Consider the following 27,186-nt stretch of genomic DNA (forward strand, 5'->3'; position numbering starts at 1 on the left):
TTGTTGTCCTCTTGAGGTTTGCTTCGAACTGAGAGTCCATATATCCAGTGGGCTGCGAGGTTTGTCACTCTGTCCTGTCATACGACATAAATTGCCGACAACTTGGGGGAGTCGTTTTTGTTGATTTGGTCATGGCGTTAATTGAAGTGAAGACGTTTATATGTAAATACTGAAGACCTCGCCATTGTGAGAGATCCAATCCTCTGTGGATATGATGTGTGGAATCTAAACAGTTCAGAAGGTAACCCCCATAAGAGCTAGCTTCTGCAGACAATGACAGAGGCATTTGAGTTAATCATAGGATCAATCGCCATGAAAAAATAATGTGCATACACTATGTAGGTTGAGGTTGATGGTTGTTACATCGATCTCCATGGGGGCATGTTGCATATGGACGATATAGATCAGTCTCAACCAGTGTCGTTGAAGGCATGAATGCCCACATGTTATAATTCTAATCATCAAGAGAGAGTCAGGAGATTAATCCCCATGGTAGTTTGAGATGTAAATGCTCAATTTACACTGCAAACTGCAACTTTGGCAATATTTGGTTAGAAGATGACGGAGAACAATAGGGAACTCCTGTAGTGTTGAATTCTTTGAAGTACCTACCAATAACTATCAGCTAAGGCAACCGAAACCATTCAAGGATTTCCAAGGAAGACAGAAAAATTTCACCATGCACTTCACAAAAAGCCAACAATGCTGCTCTTCAAAAAATAAGAACTTCAGTTTTCTAAATTTTCATATGTGTGTCTTTGGTTTTACTGAGAATTGTTTGTATCTTTTGATCTCTTACTGTTCTCCACTAATCTCTTCCTAAACAACAGCAGAAAATAAACAGCACTCTGTGCCTCATGCAAGAGGGTATTTTTTTAGAATGTAGAATGTAACATATGCAATCTACATGTATGCTGTAGCAACAATGTGCATGCACTATTCAGTGCGAGAAGGATCCTAGCCCTTAGTAATGAATGGAACAAGGGCTACTATGTGACTCTTGGACATTGCCATTTATGCTGTGAATCTTCTTTTCTCATGAGTTCACAAATGAAATGTTTCGAAATTTTCATGGGTCAGAGTTCTTTTTCAGTTCAAATGATATTCAATTTTTTAGCAAAATTTTGCTGTGTCCTAATTGGAAATAAAAAGTTCATATTTTCATTATTCTTTTGTTATCATTCACAGGATTTTGTTTCAGATGATTCAATCTTCTGTGGGGTTTTTGATGGCCATGGTCCTTATGGTCATCTTGTTGCTCGTAGGGTCAGGGATTCATTACCAGTGAAACTGCATTCTTTTTGGCAATCCTTCAAGGATAAAGCAAACAACATCAATGCTACCGATACATACAATAACAAAAAGAAGGCAAAAAATGGCCAAAATGACTTGGGTGGTGATGGCCAAGTCAGTTCAACAAAGGAGTCCAGTCTTTTTTCTGCCTGGAAAGATACCTACCTGAAAGCGTACAAAGTAATGGACAAAGAATTGAGGTCTTGTCCGACTATAGACTGCTTTTGCAGTTGTTAAACAGGTAATCTGCAATTAGTCGATATATTTTATATGTATTAGTTATGAATGAAATTTCGTTTCTTTCTGTTTCGTCCTGTTTTCTGCTGTTTAACTTGAAATAAGATATAGACGTTCCTTGTACTGAGGTAAAACTACATACCTTCTGTTTTAGATTTATAAGAAAAATATGGTACATTTTCAATGCCCAAAAAATTAACATCTGAAAACTATAAGACCTGTTGGCACATAATGTCCTAGCAAGCAAGCAAACAAAGCCAGATGCAGTCTTCTGTTGTGAATCCCAGTTGGACTTGTATTCTGGAGAAGTTAAATATTGAATGCATCCAAATATCTGTCTTAAATGAATATCTCTTATGTTGTTAAATTTTAAAGAGTTAAGTAATTAGTTCATGTTTAATCCTTCTAATAATAAGTAATTAGTTCATGTTTCAGAACTGCAGTTCAAAACTTCAATGTCAAATTTTGAGGGTTGTTATTTGTTTCTGATCTCAGGGAGATTACCTTTTCATTGGGAATATTGGGGATTCCAGGGCTGTCCTGGTTTCAAATGTCCTGAAAGAAAAGGCAGGCACCGCAGACTTCCTACAAGAGGTATTCAGGTTATAAAATTTCAAAATATTTATTTCTTTCATCAAATCGGTGCTTTCTAATTCTAATCGTACATTAGACTTACATTACCTCGCCAATATCCCATGGTTATAGGTTACATCTAAGAAGGATGAAGAGCAATACTGGGCAGCCAAAAGGCGGCCTTATCGCTATGTCCCTGTCAAGGAATTTGTATTCAGATTCAAGTAGTTTAATGTAGGTTTGGATTCGCAAAACGAGTTATCAGTCCCGTATGCTAAGAACAGAGGTCACAGAGCAGCGTTGGTGTTCAATAGGAATCTTGTCCCAAAAATAGAGATCTTCAAGGCCTGTTTTGCAAAAGAATGGCTTCTTGTCAAGCGGAATTCCTTTCTTTATATCTTTAAAACTGTACAGGTGAGATGCTTCAGACTATAATTTTGTCTGATTTGAGATAATTGATGCGTTATTTGAAAATGTTAATCTTACATAAGAATCATCAGCACAAGGTTAAAGGATATCTTACTAGAACCATTTCTCTTTGCAGATTATGATTGTTGCCTTCATTGGAGCCACTGTATTCTTGAGGACTGAAATGCACCATAAAACCTCAAGTGATGCTAATCTGTACCTTGGAGCGCTCTTTTTCAGCCTACCCATTTTCGAGAGCACTAACCTGCAATTTGAACAGAACAGAGGAATTCTGAGAACCTGGGAACCTGGGAAACAGAGAGCTGTACCTGCATTAAAATTCACATCGAGTCCTGTGTTGGTTATTTGTGTTCTCATTGCCACTGTCAGTTGAAGGAGCCGCTACAAAGTTTGTAAATGCTGCGAGATTGTCGTAATGGAAACCTCCAACAGTTGGAGGAGGCGGTGAATGTAAATGCTGCGAGATTGTCGTAATGGAAGCCTCCAACAGTTGGAGGAGGCGGTGAATCTAACGGTTTGGTCTATCTGGATTGGAGGTCAAAGGCGGTGTAGAGATGTGAGCTCAGAGTCAGAGAAAGCAGGAAGTTCTCGGCGCGAATAAACAGAAATCACGACAGATGCTACCAAACGGACGGAAACCCGGAAGTTCTCGGCACTGAGAATAAACAGAAGCCCGCCGAATATGGATGCCAGGTGTCAACCTGAGATTGAAAAGAACGATGAAAGTCTGTTTCAATAGGAAGGCCTATCGGCCTAATTAATCACGAGAAAACATATATTTTTTTCTCTCACACGGACTGGTGCTAATTTGTTTTCACTCATTTTGTTTTATTTTTTTGATACGATACAAAATACAAATTCACTCAAAAACACGTGAGTTACAGTGTTTTTATTGGTCACACAAAACTTAATACTTACAATAAACCCAGTAAATGCTATTCAACTTTTTCGAGAAGTGACTCGCTTAAAATATCTTGACATTCACCCACATGCTAAAAATCGTCTATCAATTAATTCAATTTGATTTAACACTCAACACTCAATTCACTGACTCTCTAAATTGAACTAACTCCTCATGCAGAAATAATTAACTTATTTTAACAAATTAAATACCACATTAACCATAACTATAAATTTCAATCTTATTTTTTTTTTCCTCGTTAAAACTAATCTATTATATACAGGAGCATGAAAACAGTTACATCATTTCAAGACCAACAGAACCAGAGGCCTGTTGTGGCACTTTGGAACAGTTGAGACCAAAAAGAATAGCCCTCGCAGGGGCACTAGACCAGAGATAAACAACCCTCGCAGGGGCGCCAGACCAAAAATAAACGGCCCTCGCAGGGGCGCCAAACCAAAACTAAACAGCCCTCGCAGGGGCGCCAGACCAAAACATTACATCCCCCGCAGGGGCGCCAGCAGAACTTCAGCATAATCCCTGAGCCAACAAACCTTAAACAGACTATGAGCCAACGAAACATGAACAATAAGACCAAAACAGAACCTGAGCAGCGAGGGAGGTCGGGTCTCCGAACAGATGAGCGGCTATTCGTCCGGCTCCTCCTCGACCACCCTACACCATCCATATTTCTCCACTTCCTCTGCTGTGGGAGCAGTGTCCATGTTGACAATGTCCCCCTTGCTGGTCGTCGCCTCCTGAGCTTCCATGTTGACATCCGCAGGCTTCTCCATTACATTCTCTGAGCCACCAACAGGATGCTTCCCCCTGCTGTCTTGAGAGTCGCCACCATCCGGAGAGTCTTCAAGGAAGAGAACCGACACATGGGCACTGATTCGGGGTCTATTCAGAGAACTGCTAAAGTTGAAAATGGCGGAACCGAAGGCAGGCGTGGAAGCCGGGTCAGAATCAGGAGCGCTTGAGTCCAAAAATTGGCTAGTCTGAAGGGGGTTGGCCTCAGAGGTTCGGTGGCAATAGCAGTGGCAACAATGGGGACGAGAAGCATCAACTGGAGGACGCGAAGACCCGCCACGGGTGGAACCTCGACGGCTGAGCATTCGCTGTCGAGGCCTAACCATGTTTGCAGGGACACCAATAATACAGAGCAGCTCGAAATTGAGTAACCGACCAGGCTTAGGATTACCCAAAACAGTCAGGGAATTGGCCCTGACAGCAAGAACTATAGCCAGAAGCACCATAGACCGAGCACGAACCTGCACACAAAGCACGATGGACTGAGCATGAACTGGCGCATAGAGAGCCAATCCACCGCCTCTTTTAACATTCCAACCGCCACCTCGAACCCCGTCCGCCATTACTGCTCTCTCCATTCGAACCAAGGAGCCGGACAGAGTATTGAATTGCTTTTGGAGAATACCATCCCATTTATTCCTTAGCGGCCAGAGACATGTCGTCTTGCATGCGTGACCCTTAAGACCGCGCATGGCCTGCATGTGGCCTCTATTAAATGCGCGTCTTGTCCACCTTATCACCCACATAAATTTCAATCTTATTTCATCTTTATATTAAAAAATAATTAATTATTTTTATATATTTCATGCATTTGAACCTAATCCTTATGACATATCGAGGCTGCTCGCGGCGAGTATTTGCATTGGCATGCTAGAAACTAAAAATCCTTGCGGTTTCAAGTCATCTTTTTAGAGTTAAAATTTCGAAACACTCACTTTCCATTTAAAAAAAAGCTCTCAATTACTTACAATTTTTTCATGAATATCTATCCCATCGAAATTCAGCCAGACTCTTACAAATAAAACAGGGTAAGCCTGCTGAAATTCGTATCATCTATCTAGAGTTGGATTTGAACCAATTATGTTTTTCACATCTCAATATTTTTGAGACATTCACTTGCGATGGGCATGACCTTTTGGTGTTGGATTTGAATTAGGTTTTAGGATTTAAAAGGTTAATAGCCAACTCAGCACGAATTTTTGTGGTTTTGATTATAATATAAAATATTATTAATACTTATTTAATATGAGTTCAGAAAATGTTTAATTTTTCATTATTTAAATTATATTTTTAAATGTTATATAGAATATATAGAGTACTAAATTTTAAAAGATTGAAATCATTTTAAATGTTTTAATTATAAATTTTTAAAATTTTTTAACCATAAAACTTATTTTTTTCTTAGTATATGTATAATTTTTTTTTAAATGATATATAATATATACATATTTGACGTTAAAATATTTTACATAACATGTATATTTAGATATTTTATCCACACAAATTAAAATGAATTTTTTATTATTAATATACTTTTAAATATACATTAATATTATTTCGTATAAAAATATTTTATTGATAATCCACATTGAATATTTTATTATATACGAAATCAAAATATTTTCTTTTAACATTTTTTTTTCTATATATAAATATAGATGAAGCTGATACCAACATAAATCAGTTAACATAAATCTTCAAATAGTTTATTTAAATTCTGTTTAGACATTATATTAGTTAACATTATATTTTTGAAAAGTATAATGTTTAAACATCTTACTTACACATTTTTTTTAGTTATAATTATTTTACATCAAATTAATTTACATGCATAACATATTTTTGTTTGTTTATTAATTTACATTCATAACATATTTTTGTTTGTTTATTATAATTGACATTATTTTTCTATTTAGAATGTATTTTATTTTTATTTTTATTTTAGGAAGGATATGTGTCAAATCCATATTGAACACAGACATATTTACATATCCTCTCATACTTAACTATAAAGGCTCGCCTTTAGACTTAATAAAATTTAATATTAAAATTAATATTAATAAATTGATGATCAATCACAATAAATAATTCTAAACTCTTCCACTTTAAAATTAATATGTGATTTAATCTGAAAAATATTTGATATAAATAAAAAATTACAAAAACTTAAATTCTAATAAATTGAATTATATATAAATAAATATATAACTTTATTAAAAAAATAATTCATAAAAATTTAGATTAAATTTATTACACATAAAATAACCTTGATCCTTTATTAATCATTGATGTATATGTATATCAGCTTATATCAACCATATAGCAACCATATAGTTATGCTACTTATATTGTAAGATATTCTCCTGCTGTGTCTTAGGCCTTATATTAATGATGTATATATATGTATATCTGTTTATATGGTTGTGTTACTTATGTTGTAAGATATTCTCCTGCTGTGTTTTATGTTGTGATGGGGACATTTTACGCTCTCAATCATTAGATTTGGTAAACAACCATTAAACCTCGTTTCATTGTGGATTTCTTGAACACAGATATCAGATCTCAAACTTGGCAGGCATGGAATTTTGCAAGAGACGGATAGCTTACTACCCTTCATCTCTGATATGACTTGTGTGTGCACCATGACAATTGGATAATATTAGATGACAATTAAATGCTTCATGGATTTCTTGAACCCAGATATCAGATCTCAAATTTGGCAGGCATGTAATTTTGCAAGAGACAGATGGCTTACTATCCTATCCCTTATCTCTGATATGACTTTTGTGTGCACCATGGCAATGGGATATTATTAGATGACAATTATATACTTTTTGAGGCATTGATCATGGATCATATTCTCTTCTACTCACATCTGTTACTTGCGTCACATCAATTCCATGGTTTCCAAGTTGTCATAGACCATCAATTCAATAATTGCACACATTGTTTCAATCTCTATGGACACTTTGTGGCTCTATTCTTTGTAACATTCCCTGGTGGGCAGCTGCTGGAGTTCGAGTATGGGACGTTGCAGGTGGAGGGATTTCTTATTATATTATAAGAGAGAAAAATTATAATGTTTAGCATTTGGATATTTTTATGAATTAATGTTGTATTGATGATTGATTTTTTTAGTTTTCACGGAAAATATTTATATTTATATTTTAATATAAAATTATTAAAACTAAAAAAATAAGATTAAAGTTATCAATATGATATCAATATGAGAGTAATTCACATTACTACAGAAAGAAAACATTTATATATAACATTTATATATAAGAAGAGTAGAAATAGTAATGGTTATGAAGTAATAATCTCACTAATTCATGAGAGTATCTATATATATTTTAATTAAATAAAAACAATTTTAGTTTTATTTTAAATTTAAAATAAAAAAGTACTGTGAACTAATTTTTCTAACATTTAATTTGAATTTTGGGAGTAAGAATACATATTATATTGATTTTATATCTAAAACTAAATAATTTTTTATGATTTAATTTTTGGTTAAATATATATATTTTTTATTTTAAATAAATTTTTTAAATCTGTATATTTTGTTTTAGGAAAGTTAGCTCTTAATTAAATAAAAACAATTTTTGTTTTTGTTTTAAAATAAAAAATATTATATACTATTTTTTTTAACATTTAATTTTCATTTTGGGAGTAAGAATACATATTATATTGGTTTTATATCTAAAATTAAATAATTTCTTATAATTTAATTTTTGGTTATATATATATATATATATGTATATGATTTTTTTAAATTATATTTTCTTTTTAATAATAATAGATAGTAACTATTTTATTAAAAATTATTGAGATAAAGCTTAGATTAGATATATGATTTACATAAGCAAGTTGAAACCAATAGATATGGTTAGAATGGATTATGTTTCAACCACGGGGGATTTACTCAATGAACCTTTGACATATCAGGAGAATTCATGGCATATTAAACAATATTCTTAATTTGACTACATATTGGAAAATACCTCTAAAAATCACGTCATTTAACCCCCTACCAATACGAACCCAATGCACCTTTCCAATTTAAAAAACCCCTTCTTTCACTAGATATTGTAGGTATCCATTTTTTCATTAACATTTTTTATACCCCTTTATATTTGTCATTAACTTTGAGCTCCATTTTTTATACCTGCCAATATAAAAACCATTTAACCCCTATATATTTCTTACATATTATGTCATTTTTCCCTCAATATATATCCCTCAATATGAATGCACATGGTATGGTATTGCTCCCCCAATGAAGTCCATGTGGTCTCAACGACCATCCACAGAATTCTGGCCTTCACTGCAATACCTACAATATTCCATTTATAAATTACCAATAACAACTTAACAAAAACTAAAATTTACAAAGCATCAAAATGTTACATTAAACCATGAGGAATTGTTCCTAAGCTTTGATTTCTAAGTATAAGGAAGGGGAACATACCTCATTTTCCCCTTGCCACCAAAGTTCACCTTGATTTAGAATTTACCCCAAATTAGCAGTGTGATCAACTTTGGAGTTGTTTGATTTGAGAACATACACACATTCCGTCTTGGTGATAGACTAATACAAGTGACAAACCAGCTTGAAAATTTGAATTAACTTTGTATTATGAGGGGAGAGATCCTGAATAAAAATGGTGGATTATATTCAAGGAATCAATAAAAACAATCACCTTATGAATTCATAGATTCACAATTTTCCTCAAACCTTGATATAAGGTATAAGTTTTAACAAAGTTATCGGAAGTGTAACCTAAACCCCAAACATGCCTATATTCTTCTTGATTCTCAAAGCAAAAAGATCCCTCAACCCCTCCTACTACCCCTAAATTTTTTAATTATAATTACCATATTTTTTAAATTACATATATAATAAACGTTTACTAGTAAACCGACTTGTTTTAAATTCCTATCTCTCATAACATTTTTTTAGCATATACAATATTCGATCTGGATATTATTTTTAAAATTAATTATATTTCATAATAATAAATATATAAGAAATGTAAAAGTATATAAAATAATATAATTTTAAAATTTTAAAAATATTGTTTTTAAATTAAAATATTTATTTTGGATGGAACTTTAGGGTTCTCAGGAGGATGAAGGGTTTCTGATCAGAGGTTCCTAGGGTTTGATGCTGATGATGTTTAGAGGGGGAGGGAGCTCTCTCTTATCAGAGTGTGGTAACGGACAAGGGAAAGGGGATCAAGACAAGTTTCAGTGTTCAGGCAGATGTTATATAAGAGAATGTCCAAGGTATGGCTAGAGAAGGTGGGAACAAACATAGAAGAGATGAAGATAGAGGTTTGATAGGAAAGCAAGTAGATCGACAACAAAAACAAAAGTAAAAAGGCTCCAGAGGATCGTTTAAGCCAAAAACAACACTGATCATGACAAATTTAATCATTGATCCTGAGACTTAGGCCTTTAGAGATCGTATGAGGTCATATTCTTTCATATGCAAGTTTATGGGCCTTTGGCCCACAAAATAAGCCTTGTGTAATAGGATCAAACATCATTGGAAACCGAGAGGGGAAATTACATCTAGGGTCTAAAGGTTTTTTAAAAGTGGTCTTCACTTATATGGAAGATAAAGACCAAATCTTTGATGGTGGTCCTTACTTTTTTGCATCAGTCGATTTATACATGTGGCCATGGATGGAGAATTTCACCCGGAAGAAGGAAATCTTTACCAATTTCCCAATCTGGGTCCAACTTTACTCCCTTCCCCTGGATTATTGGCTTCCTTCAACTTTAAAGCTGATAGGAGACACATTGGGGAAAATTATTAAAATATCAGAAGCAATGCTATAAGGAAGATATACATCATATGCACAAACCTGTGTGAAAATTGACGTTTTTGGGGCACTGCCTGAAGCAATTAAACTAGAGTTCCGGGATTAATTTTGGCTACAACCCATGGACTATGAGAAAATTCCTTTCAAATGCAGAAGATGCCATGAACATGGACACCTGATAAGGGAATGCCCGTTAAATAAAGTGGAGGAATAGGGCAAAGAACCAAACTGAAAGGATGCAGATGAGTTTGTTAGACCCAACCCAAGGGGTAGAGCTAATAGAAGACAATAACAAAGAAATCAGGGAGGGAGAAAATCTTAGAGAAATAGATTTGAAATCCTATCGGAAGAAAACCCATAGGATCAGGGGGTTGAGGAAGATGAAAATGGTGAAAAAGGCGAAAGGAAAGAAGAAAAAATGTTGCAACTAACCAAAGATAATGTCCAACAAGCTATCAATATGAAATTCGACATAAGATATAGGAAATAAGTCATTGATTTGTATTGATATAAACTGAAGTAAAACTTACAACCAAGCCTTGACGTCGTAAGTCTCCTCGAAGGGTCCTGTCAGCATGTCTCTGCAAACATTCACTCATGAAATATCTCCCAAAAGGACGAATAACTCTCTCTCCTACCCAAAAGGTTGATGCTAGAACATTCTTACAATCAAGCCAACTCCACTCAAAACTATCCCAAGCTAAGTTACATAAGAGGCTACTTCCACACTCTAGCAAAAACTCTCTACCTCTACTGCTAAATTCTTGAACTTTGAAGCTACAAAAAACTAGCTGATCTCAGCCATGGAGGAGGTATTTATAGGAGGAGGAGCTTCCATAAGAGATGGGAGAAAGAGATTATCCCTTTGAGAGGTTGCACAAAAGGTGGAACAACCATCCCAAAGGAGAGAGGTGAGCTCATATGATCCAACAACCAACCCTAGGACCACCCATGAAGTTATTACACTTTGAAGCTTCAACGATTTGTTTAAAAAACTTGCCAAAAGCAGCTTGTCACGAGTGCAACACAGAGACATAGCGAAGAATTTGCTAGGGCTAGTTCAATCTTAGCCATCTTCGTGGGTGGAACAACTGTTGACCCGCGACAACCCAAAAACATAGGCAAAAAAGGGTCTGCTCCAGGAGTAGTGAACTAAGGTATTCTTCCTGAGATGACAAGGAAGACATTGACACATAATTTGCAACATGACACAAGGCATATATCAATAACACAGACCAACAGTGTCCGGGATCAGGGAATGTGGGGTTAGTGACAAATTACTATGTAACAGTTCTTTCATCGATCAATGATGGAACATAGGAATTTAAATCGAATCCTTAGAATTAAGGATGAGAGGGGGAAAACCTATGAAGCACATCAAGATATTTAAAATTTATTGGTTCAACACTTCCAAAAAATAGCAGAAGAACCCCAAGTGGATAGATGAGAGAATATCCAAAGGATTGTGAGGCATATCCCTAAGTTGATCATGAAAGAACACAATAAGAATTTGAACAAGCCGGTCTCCATGGACGAAGTGCCCTAGCTATGAATGAAATGGCTAATGGAAAAGCCCCCAGACCAGATGGATTTACTATTGATTTCTTCAAAGCCTGTTGGGAAGTAGTTAAACATGATATCTATGAGGTGGTGGCAGATTCTCAGGAGTCAACAATGATTCTCAAAGCCTTGAATTTTACTTTTATATCCCTTATTCCTGAGGAAGAAATTGATAGCACCCCAGAGAAGTTCAAGCCGATAGACCCATGTAATGTTCTATACAATATCATATCCAAATTAGCAGCCAACATGATGAAAACAATTCTTCCATGTATGATCTTGGAGGAACAATTAGGCTTTGTCAAGGGGAGACAAATTATGGATAATTTGTTCTTGTGCATGAAATAATACATTTGCTGAAGACCCAACAAAAGCCAGGTATGATCATGCAGCTCGATTTGTCTAAGGCTCATGATAGGATTAGTTGGGAATACATGGAATCATTGTTAGAAGCATTTGGTTTTGATGAACACTGGATCAAATGGATTATGGCATTGGCTTCATCACCCAACTTTTGAATCCTGATTAACGGAGCCTTGACAAAACCTTTCTTTCTGTCGAGAGGAATTTTGCAAGGGGACTCGTTGTCTCCCTTCCTATTTATCTTAATTATGGAATGCCCAGGGAGGGCGATTGGAGCAGCTAACAGAGAAGGAGACATAAAGGGAATTAAGCTTCATGAGGATGACCATACAATAACACATCAACGGTTTGTGGGTGATACCATGTTTCATGGTATTCCTATAGTAAAGGAGGCTTTGTCATTCAAAGACATCCTAGACACCTTCATGGTTGCTTCAAGTATGGAGTTAAACCATTCTAAGTCCATGATTTTTTTCTTAAACACCCACATTGTTATCTAGAGAAACTTAATAGTTATTTTAGGGTTCCAAAGGAAATCCCTCCCATCAAAGTACCTAGGACCCCCCCAAACAATGCAATCTTGGAAGAAATCCTATTGGGAGAAAGTAATCTCTAACCTTGAAGACAAGGTTAAATGATGGAAGGTAAGAGCCTTGAAATTGGAAACTCGAATGGTCCTAGTAAAGGCGGTGCTTTAAGCTATCCCAGGTTACATGCTATCCATCATGCCAGCGCTTAAGGGAGTGCTCCAAAAAATCAGGGCAGTCCAAAGAAAATTTTCGTGGAGAGGGGTAGACGAAAAACGAAAATGGGTGTTGGTGGCGTGGAACACGGTTTGTAAACCAAAAGATGCAAGAGGCCTAGGGATCCAAGATCCATAGATAACAAATAGATAAATGGAGCCAAATTGTGGTGGAGATGGTTAAAAAGAGGGGAGACTCCATGGGAAAAATTGTGGAAAGCAAAATATGCCCCTAATTTCCAAACAAAAGACCTGGTTAGGCTCTTGGGTTCAATCCAGGGGTCGGCTATATGGAATTTGGCTTGGAATAATAGAGACACCATACAACAACATTGCTTCTAGGAACTAAGAAATGGAAATGAAGCCCTATTCTGGGAGGATGCTTGGCAACAATAACCAAAATTAAATAGATAGGAATGACTACCCCTCCAATTAACCATGAATAATCAAGGATACAAGGAAGTCCACCAATTCTGGGCACAAGGATTGGAGAATAAAAAATGGAGACAATGGAACCTAAACATCTTTTAGCGAGCCACCCTGAGTGATTCAACAATCCAGAATATCATAAAGGAATTGAGAAAAAGAAAAATCTTGGTGAACAATTACCAAGATCAGCTTAGATAGGGAGAAAAAGAGGGGGGAGAGTTTAACCCAAAGAAAACCAAGGTATACCTCAAAGCATGACATAACAAATCCTATGACCCATCATGGAGAGAAGTCTGGTTGGAACCACACTAGCTGAAAATTAAAATTTCTGTGTGGTTGATTTTGCATAGGAAGGTCCTAACGTGGGAAAATTTAGTAAAGCAAGGATTTATAGGTGCATCATGGTGTTGTCTCTGTGATAATGCAAAAGAAACACTTAATCATCTTTTGAATGCTCATAGCTATACTGAATCCCTATGGGAGTGGTTGACCATCATCTTTAGTTAAACTGACTGAAACAAGGAAAGCATATAAGAAACCATAAAAATGGTGGTTGTAGTATACTAAAAATGAAGTGGTGAATATGACCTGGAATTTAATTCCAGGATTCATCCTTTGGTCAGTTTGGAAGGAGCGCAACCACCGCATATTCTGTGATAAGAAGCTCCCAGTTGCAAACCTAATGGAGGAAATTCGTTGTTAGATTAAGGAGACAATCATTCGCAAAGACATTCAAACCTCCCCTCAAGAAGTGAGAATTCTAAATTTTTTTGACATGGATTACCTAAGCAGTCTGAACCACAGAACCGAAGTGAACCATATACAACTGGGCTCTGCAGTGTGGTTGGATCCCTCGAAAGGTTTCCTTAAATTGAACTTTGACAAGGCGTCCAAACGAAACCCAAGCAAGGCAGGGTTAGAGGGATCATTCAAGACTGGACAAGTAAAATTCAAAGACTATATTTCATCAATATGGGACAAGATTCGAACAATGCAACAAAATTCCAGGACATGGAGCATGGTTTGGAAAATTTGCATAGGGAAGGAATGGTGAATGTGATAGTTGAAGGGGATTTTGTGCTAGCTATCCAAGCAACACGTCTGTTGCAATGTGGCACACAAATGAGAAAATTCACGAAGAATTGGTGACTCACTCAGTTAATCCAATGGATACAGAGACACATGGAGGGGTTGAAAACTGTGGATTTTACCTTAGTTCATCATTAGGCTAACGCATTAGTGGATAGGATGGCAAATGTAGGGGTGGAGAGTACTAAATCGATTACGGAGGTGGCATGGGAGGACCTATCGTAGGGTCAACTAAAGGAAGATTGATGAACACTGGTGGAGCAAGATTACTCCATGTCAGGAAGGCGGAGAGACAAACAAGGGGTGGGCCCAAATAAGGTTAGATACCCACGTGGAGATATGAACAAATAATGTTTATTATGGTAATATAAGTAGTGTATCTTAGGGAGACGAGAAGGGTTACGTGTTTAAAAGAGCATTATCTGGGAAACTTTAGAGTGAGATAAGTGCCGAGGAAGACCAGTCAGACACATGTGACACGCGAATTGTAATTTATAATTTTTGTATTAATCTTTGTGATCTTAATTTTGACATGTAAACATTAAGGAAGGGACTTGGATATAATGTTTACATGATAAATTTAGAGTTAGTTTGGGATTTGGTTGGGAGAATATCTCAACCCCCATATTCATATTTGGAATTAGTTGTATCTCAATCCAACTATATATATATATATGTGTTTGGTAGTGTGAAAAAATATTTTTGAGTGCAATTTTGTTTTGTGACTAAATAACCTTGTTCCGAGCAAGACATATTCCCCAACATATAATTAAAGAGAAAATCTTAAATGTATCTGCACTACAACTCCCTCCATAAAACTTCCACTAATATTATTATTATTTAATTTTCATTTTTTAATAATAATTATGATTTTATTATATATGTTTGGTAGTGTGAAAAATATTTTTGAGTGCAATTTTGTTTTCTGACTAAATAACCTTGTTCCGAGCCAGACATATTCCCCAACATATAATTAAAGAGAAAATCTTAAATGTATCTGCACTACAACTCCCTCCATAAAACTTCCACTAATATTATTATTATTTAATTTTTATTTTTTAATAATAATTATGATTTTATTATTATTTAAATTTACATAATTTTTAATTTTTTTATTAATTACATTTTAAAATATTCCCCTGTGACCCTTACGTTCTATTGGGCGTTGTCCTAGCCATTAGATTTTGTACACAATCATCAAACCTCAAATCTCGTTCCACATCGATTTCTTGAAACCTGATCACCTTAGGCCTCAGATTTGGCACGCATGAGATTCTGTACAGATGGATGGCTTACTGTCCCTCATGACCTAGTGCACCATCCATGGCCATTTGATAACGACCGTCCAATTTGTTCGATGGCCATAACCATGGGTTTGATCCATGAAATTCATATCTGGAGCAATTTACTTTCCACATGTTGTCACCTCAATTCCATGGTTGCCAAGTTGGTGCCTGCCATCGGTTCAATAATTGCAGTCACTGTTTCCACCTCTATGGACCCTGTCTGGCTCTTTTCTTTGTAGCATTCGATGGTGGGCAGTTGCTGGAGTTCAGGCATGGGACGTTCATATCTGGAACAACTCACTTTCCAGATGGAGAGACCCCGATCTGGTGATCGTGCTTTCTTATTCAGCCTCCACCTACAACGTTCATTCGCCATTGCTTTCCTCCACCTACAACACTAAATCCCCATTGCTTTCTTGCCTTAATTAATAGTTGACTTAGTAATATGCAATAGTTGCAATAGCGATATTCTGATTTTAAAATTCAACATATCAATCGTTAACTTAATAGAAGTCAAGACCAATTACTATTACATGATAGATAATATTTACCTACATTTTTCGCAATCAGGTAATGGTCTCCTTCACTATCAATTCATGTAGCTAAAACCAGACTCCTTGGTCACCATATGTCGATCCTGATTGTCTGGCAACTGGCCTTTGCGTTCAGGGGTTCGACTCTCTGCCCCATAAAATCCTAGCCGTCGTACATACTTGCAGTGCTTGAGAGAATACTATTGCAGATTAAACGTAGTCAAATTCTCACTTAGTAAATAATTAGATTCCATTAAATAGATAGATATCCCTTAAATGTTGGAGGTCTCGAACAAAATTCCCTTATTCCAGCCACCTTATGCTATATATGCATTCCATCTGCAATGCATGCACGCAGCGTTAAAACATGTTACTACATCCTTTAACTTGATTATATTTAAGTCAGAGTATACTATGCCACTAAAACATTGGTCTTAAGAGTGAGGGAAGGTGTAGCTAGTTTTCATAGTATAACGTGTGTGAACGCCGTTACTTAATAAGACTACTTCAGAAAATGAGATCAATTACAACTTAGGAAATGAGACCAATTACATGTTATAATAGGGAATAGGAAGAAGTATAAAGTTGAATTAAGATTATATGTGTGTGGGGGTCCCATCTACGATGTTCACATGCGACTATCCATAAGTTATAAATGATTACATTTATAGCCTTCAACGGGATAAGATCAATTATATCTTACAATAGGGAATAGGAAGAAGTATGAAGTTGAATTCAGATTATATGGGTGTGTGTGGGGTTCCATCTTCGATGTTCACATGCTAGGATGAGCTATAAAGGATTACCATTATATGGTCAACGGATTACTTTACTTATATAGGAGAGAAAAGCTTAGGCTGGGGACGATAGAATGGACACAAATAATTCATATATAATATAATTGTTAGAAACAATGTTAATGTATTTAATCTATTGAAAAGAGAAATAATAATAAAATTTACGTAGGTTAGTTGGGGTTGATTGGTTGGAATGGATGTTATTTTCTCATCTAAGTTTATATTTTTATTAGTGATATGATGAGTTATAATGTTTATTGTTGTAATGATTTTGTGCTTATGAATATCGTTGTGTTGGCTAAGAGCCTTGATTTAAAGCCCTAAGGTTTAGCTCAATTGGTTGAGTTCCCGTCTTCAAGGCCCCTTGTTGATGGGAGGTCACGGATCAATTCACTTTGATACTCTTGGGGTTAGGCTTGCCCCTTGTTGATGGGAGGTCACGGATCAATTCACTTTGATACTCTTGGGGTTAGGCTTTGCTAATGACCTGACAGGCTTGTGATCCCTTCGGGTGGATCTACTTGGATAATTTCTGTGAACGTAGTGGCCACCAATCTTCGGTGTCAATGAACCACACATCATATATATATATATATATATATATATATATATAATTGATGCAAATATTTAAATATAAATGATATAGAAATAATAATAAATACACTATAAAACATAGAATTTACTATACAAAAAATATAAAGTCATTTAAATTTTATATAGTTTTAAATTAAAATGAAAAATTATAATGAGAGTTTTGATTACATATTACGAGAATATAGACAATTCATATATGTACAAATTGCAATTTTTGGAGAAGAGATTAAATTGCAATGAATGAAGGAAAGTATTTGGGTTCATGTTTGTAACTAAAGTTAGATGTTACTTGTCAACACATGACCTTTGTAGATATAGTCTCAAAGATGATACAAAGGGATATTAACTTACTTGTAAATATAATCTAGGTTGGACATCTAATGCCTCTCCACCAATAATCAATGTTCTTTAGAATAAGGCCTTTGCAATGAGCTCCAATGCTAGTGGCTTTGATTGGCGAGGCCTTGGGATCATGCCACATCATTGTAACAAACTATTTATATAGTGGGGAAACACTGCAAATTTGGGAATCACATAGCACTTTACCACATTGTGATTCAAATGAAATAAAACTAACTCCTTAACACCTCTAGTGCTCTTGGGAATACTATTGCTCAAGGAATTCATCCGCATAATCAACTAGTAGCGACTCTGTCATTTATCAATCTCAAGATGCAAGTGCCCCCATGCTTGTTCTAGATTTTGAGTTGCAGAAATCTCCAATTGTAGCAATTGTAGATGTGATTTTGACCAAAGTGTATTCATTGTCATCTCTTTTGTTTTTTATTCCCTTCAATTCCCATGCCTTTTTACAAATCACACAGGAAAAATACCAATTTCCTTTCAATTTCCATAGACTTATACGTACCATGTGAGGAATTGCATAGATTAAAAAAAAATCCTAGTCCTATGAGAAATCCCGAGACCATTAATGTTAATGCATAAATACAAGAAAATATGTTACACATCATCTTAGTGTTGCATTTGTTTGGGATTCAACACAATGGAAAAAAAGTATAGAAATTTATTGTATTTTATTTTACATGGTTTATTGTGTATGAGCATGGACATTATTTGATGTTTAAAATTCCTTTTCAATCTAGAACAAGAACTCTAAGAGAAATGTACTCAATACAGTTTGAAACCCACTTCCTTTGGATTTGAATTTTAGTGGATTCTATGCAAAATATCATACCCAATGTGATATTCATACCTCAAAATCATTCAAAGTTATTGAAGTCAAACTTGATATCATTCAAATTATGCAAAATCAATTACATTGATAAATGTGGAAGCTGTGCTCATGAGATATTCCAATGGAGTCCCACCTAATCATTCATTCTCACATGTTTCACTCTATTTTTGTGTCCCTACCTACCTTGAGAATGGGAAGATATTTATGTAGTCCAGTCCTCTTGTGGAGTGCATTTGCAATGTGTTGAAGTGTGTAACATGGTAGAAGAGAAACATCCAAGTAAGAGAAAACTCAGAATATAAAACACTTAGACATCTATCTCTTCCATCATATGCTCACTCTACATATGTCGATTGAATTTGATTGTTGTTAGTAACATTCATTATATGGATGCAAAGTATTTTCAAGCAAGATCAAATTCAGAAAAGCTTATCTATATTCAAAAAAAACTATTATCTAGGATCCATGGTTTTCTTAAAGCAAGTTTTGGATTGCAAAAATATACAATTTGATGCAAAGTTTTTCTTCTTAGTTTACTTTGTTTACATTTATGTTTATAGTATCTTATTGTCCTTTTCTAGATTTTAATATCTTTCTATCTCAAGATAAAACTTGATTTCTCATCTCTACCATTCCCATTTTGTTTCACTATTTAACAAATACTTAACAAACTAGATAAATTGAAGCATACAAGATGTTCTCAATTTTTTTTTGTATTATCCACAATAAAGTTTCAAGGACATTTCCTAATACTTGCAACTTATTATGTCATAAGGTGTTTCCATTATAGAAGCATATGTACTTATTTGACTACGAATGGACCCACATCCACTACTTTTTATTTGAGAACAAAGATACATCCCCCATCATCCATGAAAAATATATTCTCTACATAAACTCCCTTGAGCACATCACATTGATGATATTGAGCCCTTTGATGGTTGAACATAATCATAGAGTCCACCATGACTCTGGATCACCCATATCATTGGGTTGTGCACTCGAGGTTGAGCTTGTTGCATTATTCAATGAGATTGAGGTCTGAATCGACCAATAGATGGACTAGCAAGGTTAAACAAAAGTCCCTAGGTATAGTGAAAACATCCTCCACCAACAAATGGACTAGCAAGGTCAAATAGAAGTCCTTGGGTATAGAAAAAACATCCTTGATGCCAACCTCAACAAGTATCCATGCTAAGTGGTGGTCCAACATGGGGTAGGAAATTAGTGAAGCTACTCCTAATTTGTTTCACAACGACATCCTACATCATTGTTTAACTTTTTCCCCTTTGCATGCTCATCATATATGGTACTAGATGTTAGTTGGCTCAACAAGACTAATATTTCAAATCTTCACTCACATAGCTAAGAAATAAAGCCAGCCATGATTGCTACACTTATCACATGTTTCAAATTTTCACTAGTATAGTTAGGCAATAAAGTCAACTATGATTGTTACACTTATCACATGTGTACTTCAAATTTGTGCCCATCTCTCACATAGTTAGGCAATAAAGTCAACCATGATTATTATACTTATCACATTTGTATTTCAAATTTGTGCCCATCTCTCACATAGTTAGGCAATAAAGCCAACCATGATCATTATACTTATCATATATGTATTTTAAATTTATGTCCATCTAGAATTAGGTATTTTTCCCTTCCAACCATGGAATCCCACATTATACACCAAAAACTAATTTCCGTAAATCATGTAGCCCATTCCAAATTCACATAACACATGTGTCATTTTAACACATCCCATTTCCTTAAGGCGTCCTTTGCAAGTTATGCAACGGGGAATGGGTATATTCTATTTCAACTACAGAATCCTACATTATACACCAAAAGCTAAACCTTCAATGAATATCATGTAATAGAATGAAAATTTACATAACATATACATGCCATTTTCTTAGAATATCTTTTGCAACTAATAAAAACTAAAATAAATAAAATTATTAATAATTACACTTCGAAAATGATTTTTATATTCAAGTTTATTTCTATTTCAATTATAGAATCCTACATTATACACTAAAAACTAAGCCTTTAATAAATCTCATGTGATAAAATGCAAATTCACATAACACATACTTGTCATTTTCTTAAAATATCTTTTACAACCAATCAAATTTAAAATAAATAAAATTATTAATAATTAGATTTGGAAATTCATATCTCATGTGATAAAATGCAAATTCAGATAACACATACTTGTCATTTACTTAAAATATCTTTTACAACCAATCAAATTTAAAATAAATAAAATTATTAATAATTGGATTTGGAAATTCATTTTTATATTCAATGTGATTTCTATTTCAATTATAAAATCTTACATTATATACCAAAAATTAAGCTTGTTTCCATAAATATAATATAGTAGAATGCAAATTCATAACCCATACAAGACATTTTCTATGATATCCTTTACTACCAATAAAATTTAAAATAAATGTTCTATAATATCCTTTACCACCAATAAAATTTAAAATAAAATAAAAATTCAAGTATATATATAATTCCTTTATTTTTCTTCATTGATTGAAGTGTTATACATGTCACATACTTTAAGGATGGAAGGGAAGGATGAGAACATTCTATTCATTAAATAGGACGGTGTGGGGCAGAAGAATTATTGATTTTTCATGCTTATCTGATCCTGAATTATTTTTTCAACATCATTACAAGATGAAGCTTTGAAGCAGTTGGAGAAAAAACAAACCAGCCATACAATCGAGGAAATCCTTAACAAATCGTTAGTGGAGTTTGCACCCATCAATTTTTTATTTCAATTTGACAACTTATGCGTAGTGCTTTTTAAATCTCAGTTGATCAGATTTCTTAAAATGACAGCCACAAGAAGAGCTCATGTCAAATTGCATTTGATTGGAGATTCTCACGTTAGATTTTTAATCTCACAGTGGAAAATGCCTTATAAAAGGACGAGATCATTTCCACCGTTCCTGCCCACAACTTTCTATTTAGCATTGATCAGTTTCAGTGCCGACAGTGAATGAAATTGGTTAGCTACCTCTTTCAGGCTTTGCTGTTGTTGTAATATATGCTTACAGGACATCTGGTTCCTGCAACGATGTCTCTGAAATCAGAATGCCTATCTTCAAGCAGGCTTGTATTGTTACTTTCATTAGTTGTCTATTTACCTGCCATCACGAACGCTGAAATCCACAATTATATCTTCTCTGTAAGTTGGCTCAATTGTTTTCAAGTTTATTTTTTACACCTATAAGCATGGAAATAGGGTGGAAATAGGCCGAAGTAATAGTAATATTTAATGGTTTTGTTAATTGAATTTAGTTTGGTAATTAAGCTTAATAGTTGTTATTTTTCTTACCCAAGTTTAAGTCTAATATGTTTACAGAAAAATAAATTGTTACACTTAACTAAATTAAAGTCAAAAAATAATTTTCCCAAATAAATCTGCGCTCACCAATTCCCTTTTTCACATCTTTATATCGATGATTTTATTTTTGCTACACAGATTGAACCGAAGACAGTTACCAGGCTGTGCGAGCAGCATACAATAATCACCATCAATGGACAGTTCCCAGGTCCAACTCTTTATGTTTACAATGGAGACAGCGTTGTTGTTACAGTTTATAACAATGCTCAGTACAACGCCACTCTTCATTGGTATGTTTATGCAGCTTTACTGTTAGATTTGACATTCATCGTTGCAGATTTTATATTCTGAAATACTTTGAAAATAAAATCTAAGTAAACAGTTTACTTTGGGTTGAACTTATTTCCATTGCAAATTCTGATAATATATTAGAATCCAACTGATAAGTCAATTGTTTGACTTACAGTTTACACTATGTTGAATTTATCTTTATTGCAAATTTTGTTTAACTTACAGTTTACACTATGTTGAATTTATCTTTATTGCAAATTTTGTTTAGAATGTTACATACAGTAAGGAGGTCAATTGTTTGACCTAACTGTTGTATAGGTTTATGCAGCTTTATTGTTAGAACTCACATTTACAGTTGAATTTAAATATATTTTATATTTTGGAAAGTTTTGAAATTTTGAAAAGATAAGAGTGAAGCAATCATGATTTGAGGTCAATTGTTTTGACTTTTTTAGTTAATCATTTGGCTTTTACTGTTGTTTACATTGATATGCTTTAAATCTGCTTTCTGATAATGATACCCATTTATTTTGTTTATTATATTTTGAAAAACTCAACTGAACTTATTCAGTTAATTGTTTGATTTTACTACTGTCCATGTTAATATTTTTTAAATCTACATTTTTTATAATAATACCTAATTACTTTGTTTCTCAACTTTTGTGAATAGTTCCAAATCTGCAAACCCAAATAAGAATGACCTAGATTTACTAACATCATAGTATTTAAAATATTTATGGTTTTAAATTATTATTATTATTATTAAAAATCTTATCGATATTACACTTCACTAATGCAGCAAGCACCTGTCAAGGAGCAGATATATTATTGTTATATATAATTTTAATGATATAAAGTATAAGATTAATCGTCATATGTATCAGGCATGGAGTGAAGCAGTTGCGTACAGGGTGGGCTGATGGACCTGCATATATTACACAATGCCCCATTCAACCTGGTGGACGTTATACATACAGATTCACCATTACTGAACAAGAAGGAACCGTGTGGTGGCATGCTCATGTCTCATGGCTCCGAGCTACTGTGCATGGAGCTTTCGTAATCTATCCTAAGAAAGGAAGCTCATATCCCTTTCCTAAACCTAGAGCAGAAATTCCAATCATAATAGGTAACGAGCTGTTATCAGATTTAATATACAAATGTTTGTACTTTGATTTTTCATATTAACCTATTAAAATAGGGAAAGAATATTTCTGAATTGCTATGTAATTCCAATCATAATAGAGAATGAGTTGTTATCAGATTCAATATACAAATGTTATATCTTTAATTTTTTATATTAATATATTAAAATAGAAAGTGTACTTCTGAATTATGATGTATCCTTGATAGTTAGTCTCATCTCAATGTTATTGAACAGGAGAATGGTGGAATAAAGATCCTGTCACTGTTATAAATCAAGCAGTTCTGACAGGTGGTGCGCCCAATTTATCGGATGCCTTTACCATAAATGGACAGCCAGGAGATCTGTATCCCTGCTCCACATCTGGTATTAAGTTTTTAATTTTATATATAATTTAGTTGGATGTTTTTTTTCTCAATAATAGTTTAATTTTAAGATAGCAATTAAGTTAAACTAAATTAAATGTATAATTGTATTTTATTTTTTGGTTAAAGAAAGTTTTTTTAATTTATTAGAAAAAATAACCCCATTCCAACATGGGTATCTAATTTCAAGATTTTCAGAGTTTTGAAATTAGGGTGAAGAGAGGGTCAAACAATTGACTTTGACCACTTCTTTTTTTTTCTTTCTTCTTTTTTCATTTTTGTTTTTTTTTGTCGAATTGTCAGATTCCAAAATATTCCCAAAATCTGCCCATAATTAATCTCTCTTCTGAATTTCAGATTTCAAAATATTTTGGAAATCTCTCTCTGATTGTCAAATTTCAAAATATTCTAAAAAACCAGGAACAATTAACCTCTCTTATGATTATCAGATTTCAAGATATTCCAGAAATATAAAATTCAGCTTCTAAACATTTATCCTCTGATGCAGAAACATTTCGGGCCCCTGTAGAGAGCGGAGAAACGTACCTTCTGCGAATCGTGAATGCTGCACTCAATAGTGGGCACTTTTTCAAGATAGCAGGCCACGAATTTACAGTTGTAGCTGTGGATGCTTCCTACACCAAACCATACAAAACAGATGTACTCGTCATCTCTGCTGGCCAGACTACAGATGTTCTTCTCACTGCAGACCAGCCTGTTGGCACGTATTATATGGCATCCCGAGCATATAACAACCAGCAAGCTGGTGATTTCGACAACACCACAACGACTGCAATTCTAGAGTACATGGGCCAACAAAGTTCTACTTCTCCCATTCTGCCTAGCCTCCCACTCTACAACGACACTGATACTGTCACTAAATTTAGCAGAGCACTGAGAAGCCTGGCTTCCCAAGAGTACCCAGTGGACGTTCCGCAAAGTATAGATGAAAGCCTCATCTCCACAGTTGGACTGGGATTGCTTCCCTGTGCCACTGGGGAGACCTGTGAAGGCCCCAACGGAACCAGGCTGAGTGCTAGCATGAACAACATATCCTTTACAACGCCCAACATTGCCCTGCTTGAGGCTAATGTTTTCGCCATTAATGATGTTTTTACCACGGATTTTCCATCAGATCCTCCCCTTAAATTCAACTACACAGCGGAGGATATACCCAAAAGACTTTGGGTTCCTGGCTCTGGAACAGAAGTGAAAGTGCTTCGTTACAATTCTACAGTGCAACTGGTTTTCCAGACAACAAACATCTTCGTGGCAGAGAACCATCCAATGCATCTTCATGGTTACAATTTTTACGTGGTGGGACAAGGTTTCGGGAACTATAACCCAGTAACCGACCCGCTTAAGTTTAATCTGGTTGATCCTCCACAGCGCAACACAGTAATCGCTCCAGTAAGCGGGTGGGTTGCCATAAGATTCAAAGCTGACAATCCAGGTATATATCTATATTAATTTTGCATTTCAATTTTATATATCTATATTAATTTTGCATTTCAATTTTATTATTGTATAAGCGAGTAAGCTATTGCAAATTCTAATATGCTTTAGAAAATTTGTTCTTGCATTTCAATTTTATTATTGTATAGATTGGTAGGGACTTATAGATTGTGAAATATTTTAAAATCGTAAGAAACAAAGCTAAATCTATCAAATTACAAAATTACAAAATTATTATAAAATAAAATTGTATAGATTAAGGTACATAAGTTATTTCTCTTTTTAGTAAAGCCAATTTTTTAGGTTTTTTTTGTTTCTTAAGTTGTGTGTAGATTTAATTTTGGGCAGAGTTAAAATTATTTATTTTTTGTCTGTTTGTTAAGTTGTATGAATTTTAAGAACTTTAACCTGATTAGTTTTTTTTGTTTGTTTGCTAAGTTGTGTGAGTCTTGAGATGATTGTCCATTTAACCTTAATCTTGAAAGACATCTAAGACATCAAAATCACCGAGGGATCACACCTAGCCTTAGCCACACTAGCCTTAACATCGTTGGATTTTTTTTTTTTGCTAAATTGTGTGAGTCGTGAGATAACTGCACCCTTAACCTTTGGCTTGAGAGGTATGCCACACCAGCCTTAACATGGTTGGATTTGTTTTTGTGGCTTTTGCTAAGTTGTGTGAGTTGTGAGATGATGATGATAGGCTTAACCTTTGGCTTGAGAGACATCTAAGTTTTTTGTTTTTGTTTTTGCTAAGTTGTATGAGTCTTGAGATGACTTCATGCTTAACTTTTGATTTGAGAGGCATCTAAGTTATCAAACTCACCCCAAGATGACACCCAACTTAGGCTACACCAGCCTTAACATGGCTAAATTTTTGCACACAGAATTTGGTGACCTTCACATTACTAAAGAATGTTGCACGATCATACTCATATAAGATTCATCTAATTAAATAACTGAATTTTATGAAAGTTTTAACAAATATAAGTAGAAACAGCTAATTCTATGCGAATGACCCATCTCACTATAAAACCTGTAGAAACAAGCGGTACTCACCGTTCTTATAAGACAAGCGGTACTCACGGTTCTTATAAGATTCGTGCGACACTATTACTCATAATCTTAACAATATTATTTAATCTTAACAATTTTATTTGAATCAAATGTTTTGTTGATATTTAATTCAATAACATATCACAACTTAATATAACATTTACTGTTGGGTGAGCAGGAGTATGGTTTCTGCACTGCCACCTCGATGACCATTTAACGTGGGGATTGAATATGGTGTTTCTGGTGAGGAACGGCGACAGTCCTTTGGCAACGTTGGAGCCGCCACCTCCAGACCTTCCCCCGTGTTAGAGAATGAGATACTATGAACTGGATCATAAGTTTCAGTTAGTGTGTGATAAGGACTCTGCAAATGCTTTATAAAAACCAGCTGGAAGTACTTGGTAGCAGGAATAAATGCATCTGTATATTGTGTAATGGTGCTCAGAATTTTCCATCTGCAATAGAACCGCGAAAGGTCTGGTGTATGAATAATGGTGCTCAGAATTTTCCATCTGCAATAAAACCGCGAAAGGTCTGGTGTATGAATAACGAAGCGTAGCAATCATTTCTGTAAAATTTTGTACGATACATATTTAGGTGTGGCCGTGTGCTTTGTAACATCGATCAAATATAAATATATCTTGGTTTTAGTGAATAACAGGGGTTTTACACTGTATTTAGTGATTAAATAAGATGTTTATTAAATTAAGATGTATATATGTTACTTTTTATTTTAATAGTTAAGGTTAGACTGTGCTTCAGGTTAATAATTAAGGTGAGACTGTGTTTAAGGTTAATAATTTAGGTTAGACTGTGTTTTAGGGAAAAAATTCCAATGAT

General features: G+C 34.6%; 1 protein-coding gene across 1 annotated transcript; it reads left to right on the forward strand.

Moving 5' to 3' along the window:
• The first annotated feature begins 21,626 nt into the window (after window positions 1-21,626).
• On the forward strand, window positions 21,627-26,922 carry LOC149165329 (laccase-12-like). The gene is made up of 6 exons (XM_089431118.1): window positions 21,627-21,876; window positions 22,174-22,325; window positions 23,211-23,455; window positions 23,708-23,836; window positions 24,344-25,288; window positions 26,525-26,922. Exons 1-6 carry the CDS (start codon window positions 21,736-21,738, stop codon window positions 26,653-26,655), a joined length of 1,743 nt encoding a protein of 580 aa, XP_089287244.1. The 5' UTR covers window positions 21,627-21,735; the 3' UTR covers window positions 26,656-26,922.
• Window positions 26,923-27,186: the final 264 nt, after the last annotated feature.

Source organism: Pinus tabuliformis, chromosome 5_1 (assembly GCF_031772625.1).
Source record: "Pinus tabuliformis cultivar Carrire ecotype Pingquan chromosome 5_1, CPIR1, whole genome shotgun sequence".
Taxonomy (NCBI): Eukaryota; Viridiplantae; Streptophyta; class Pinopsida; order Pinales; family Pinaceae; genus Pinus; species Pinus tabuliformis.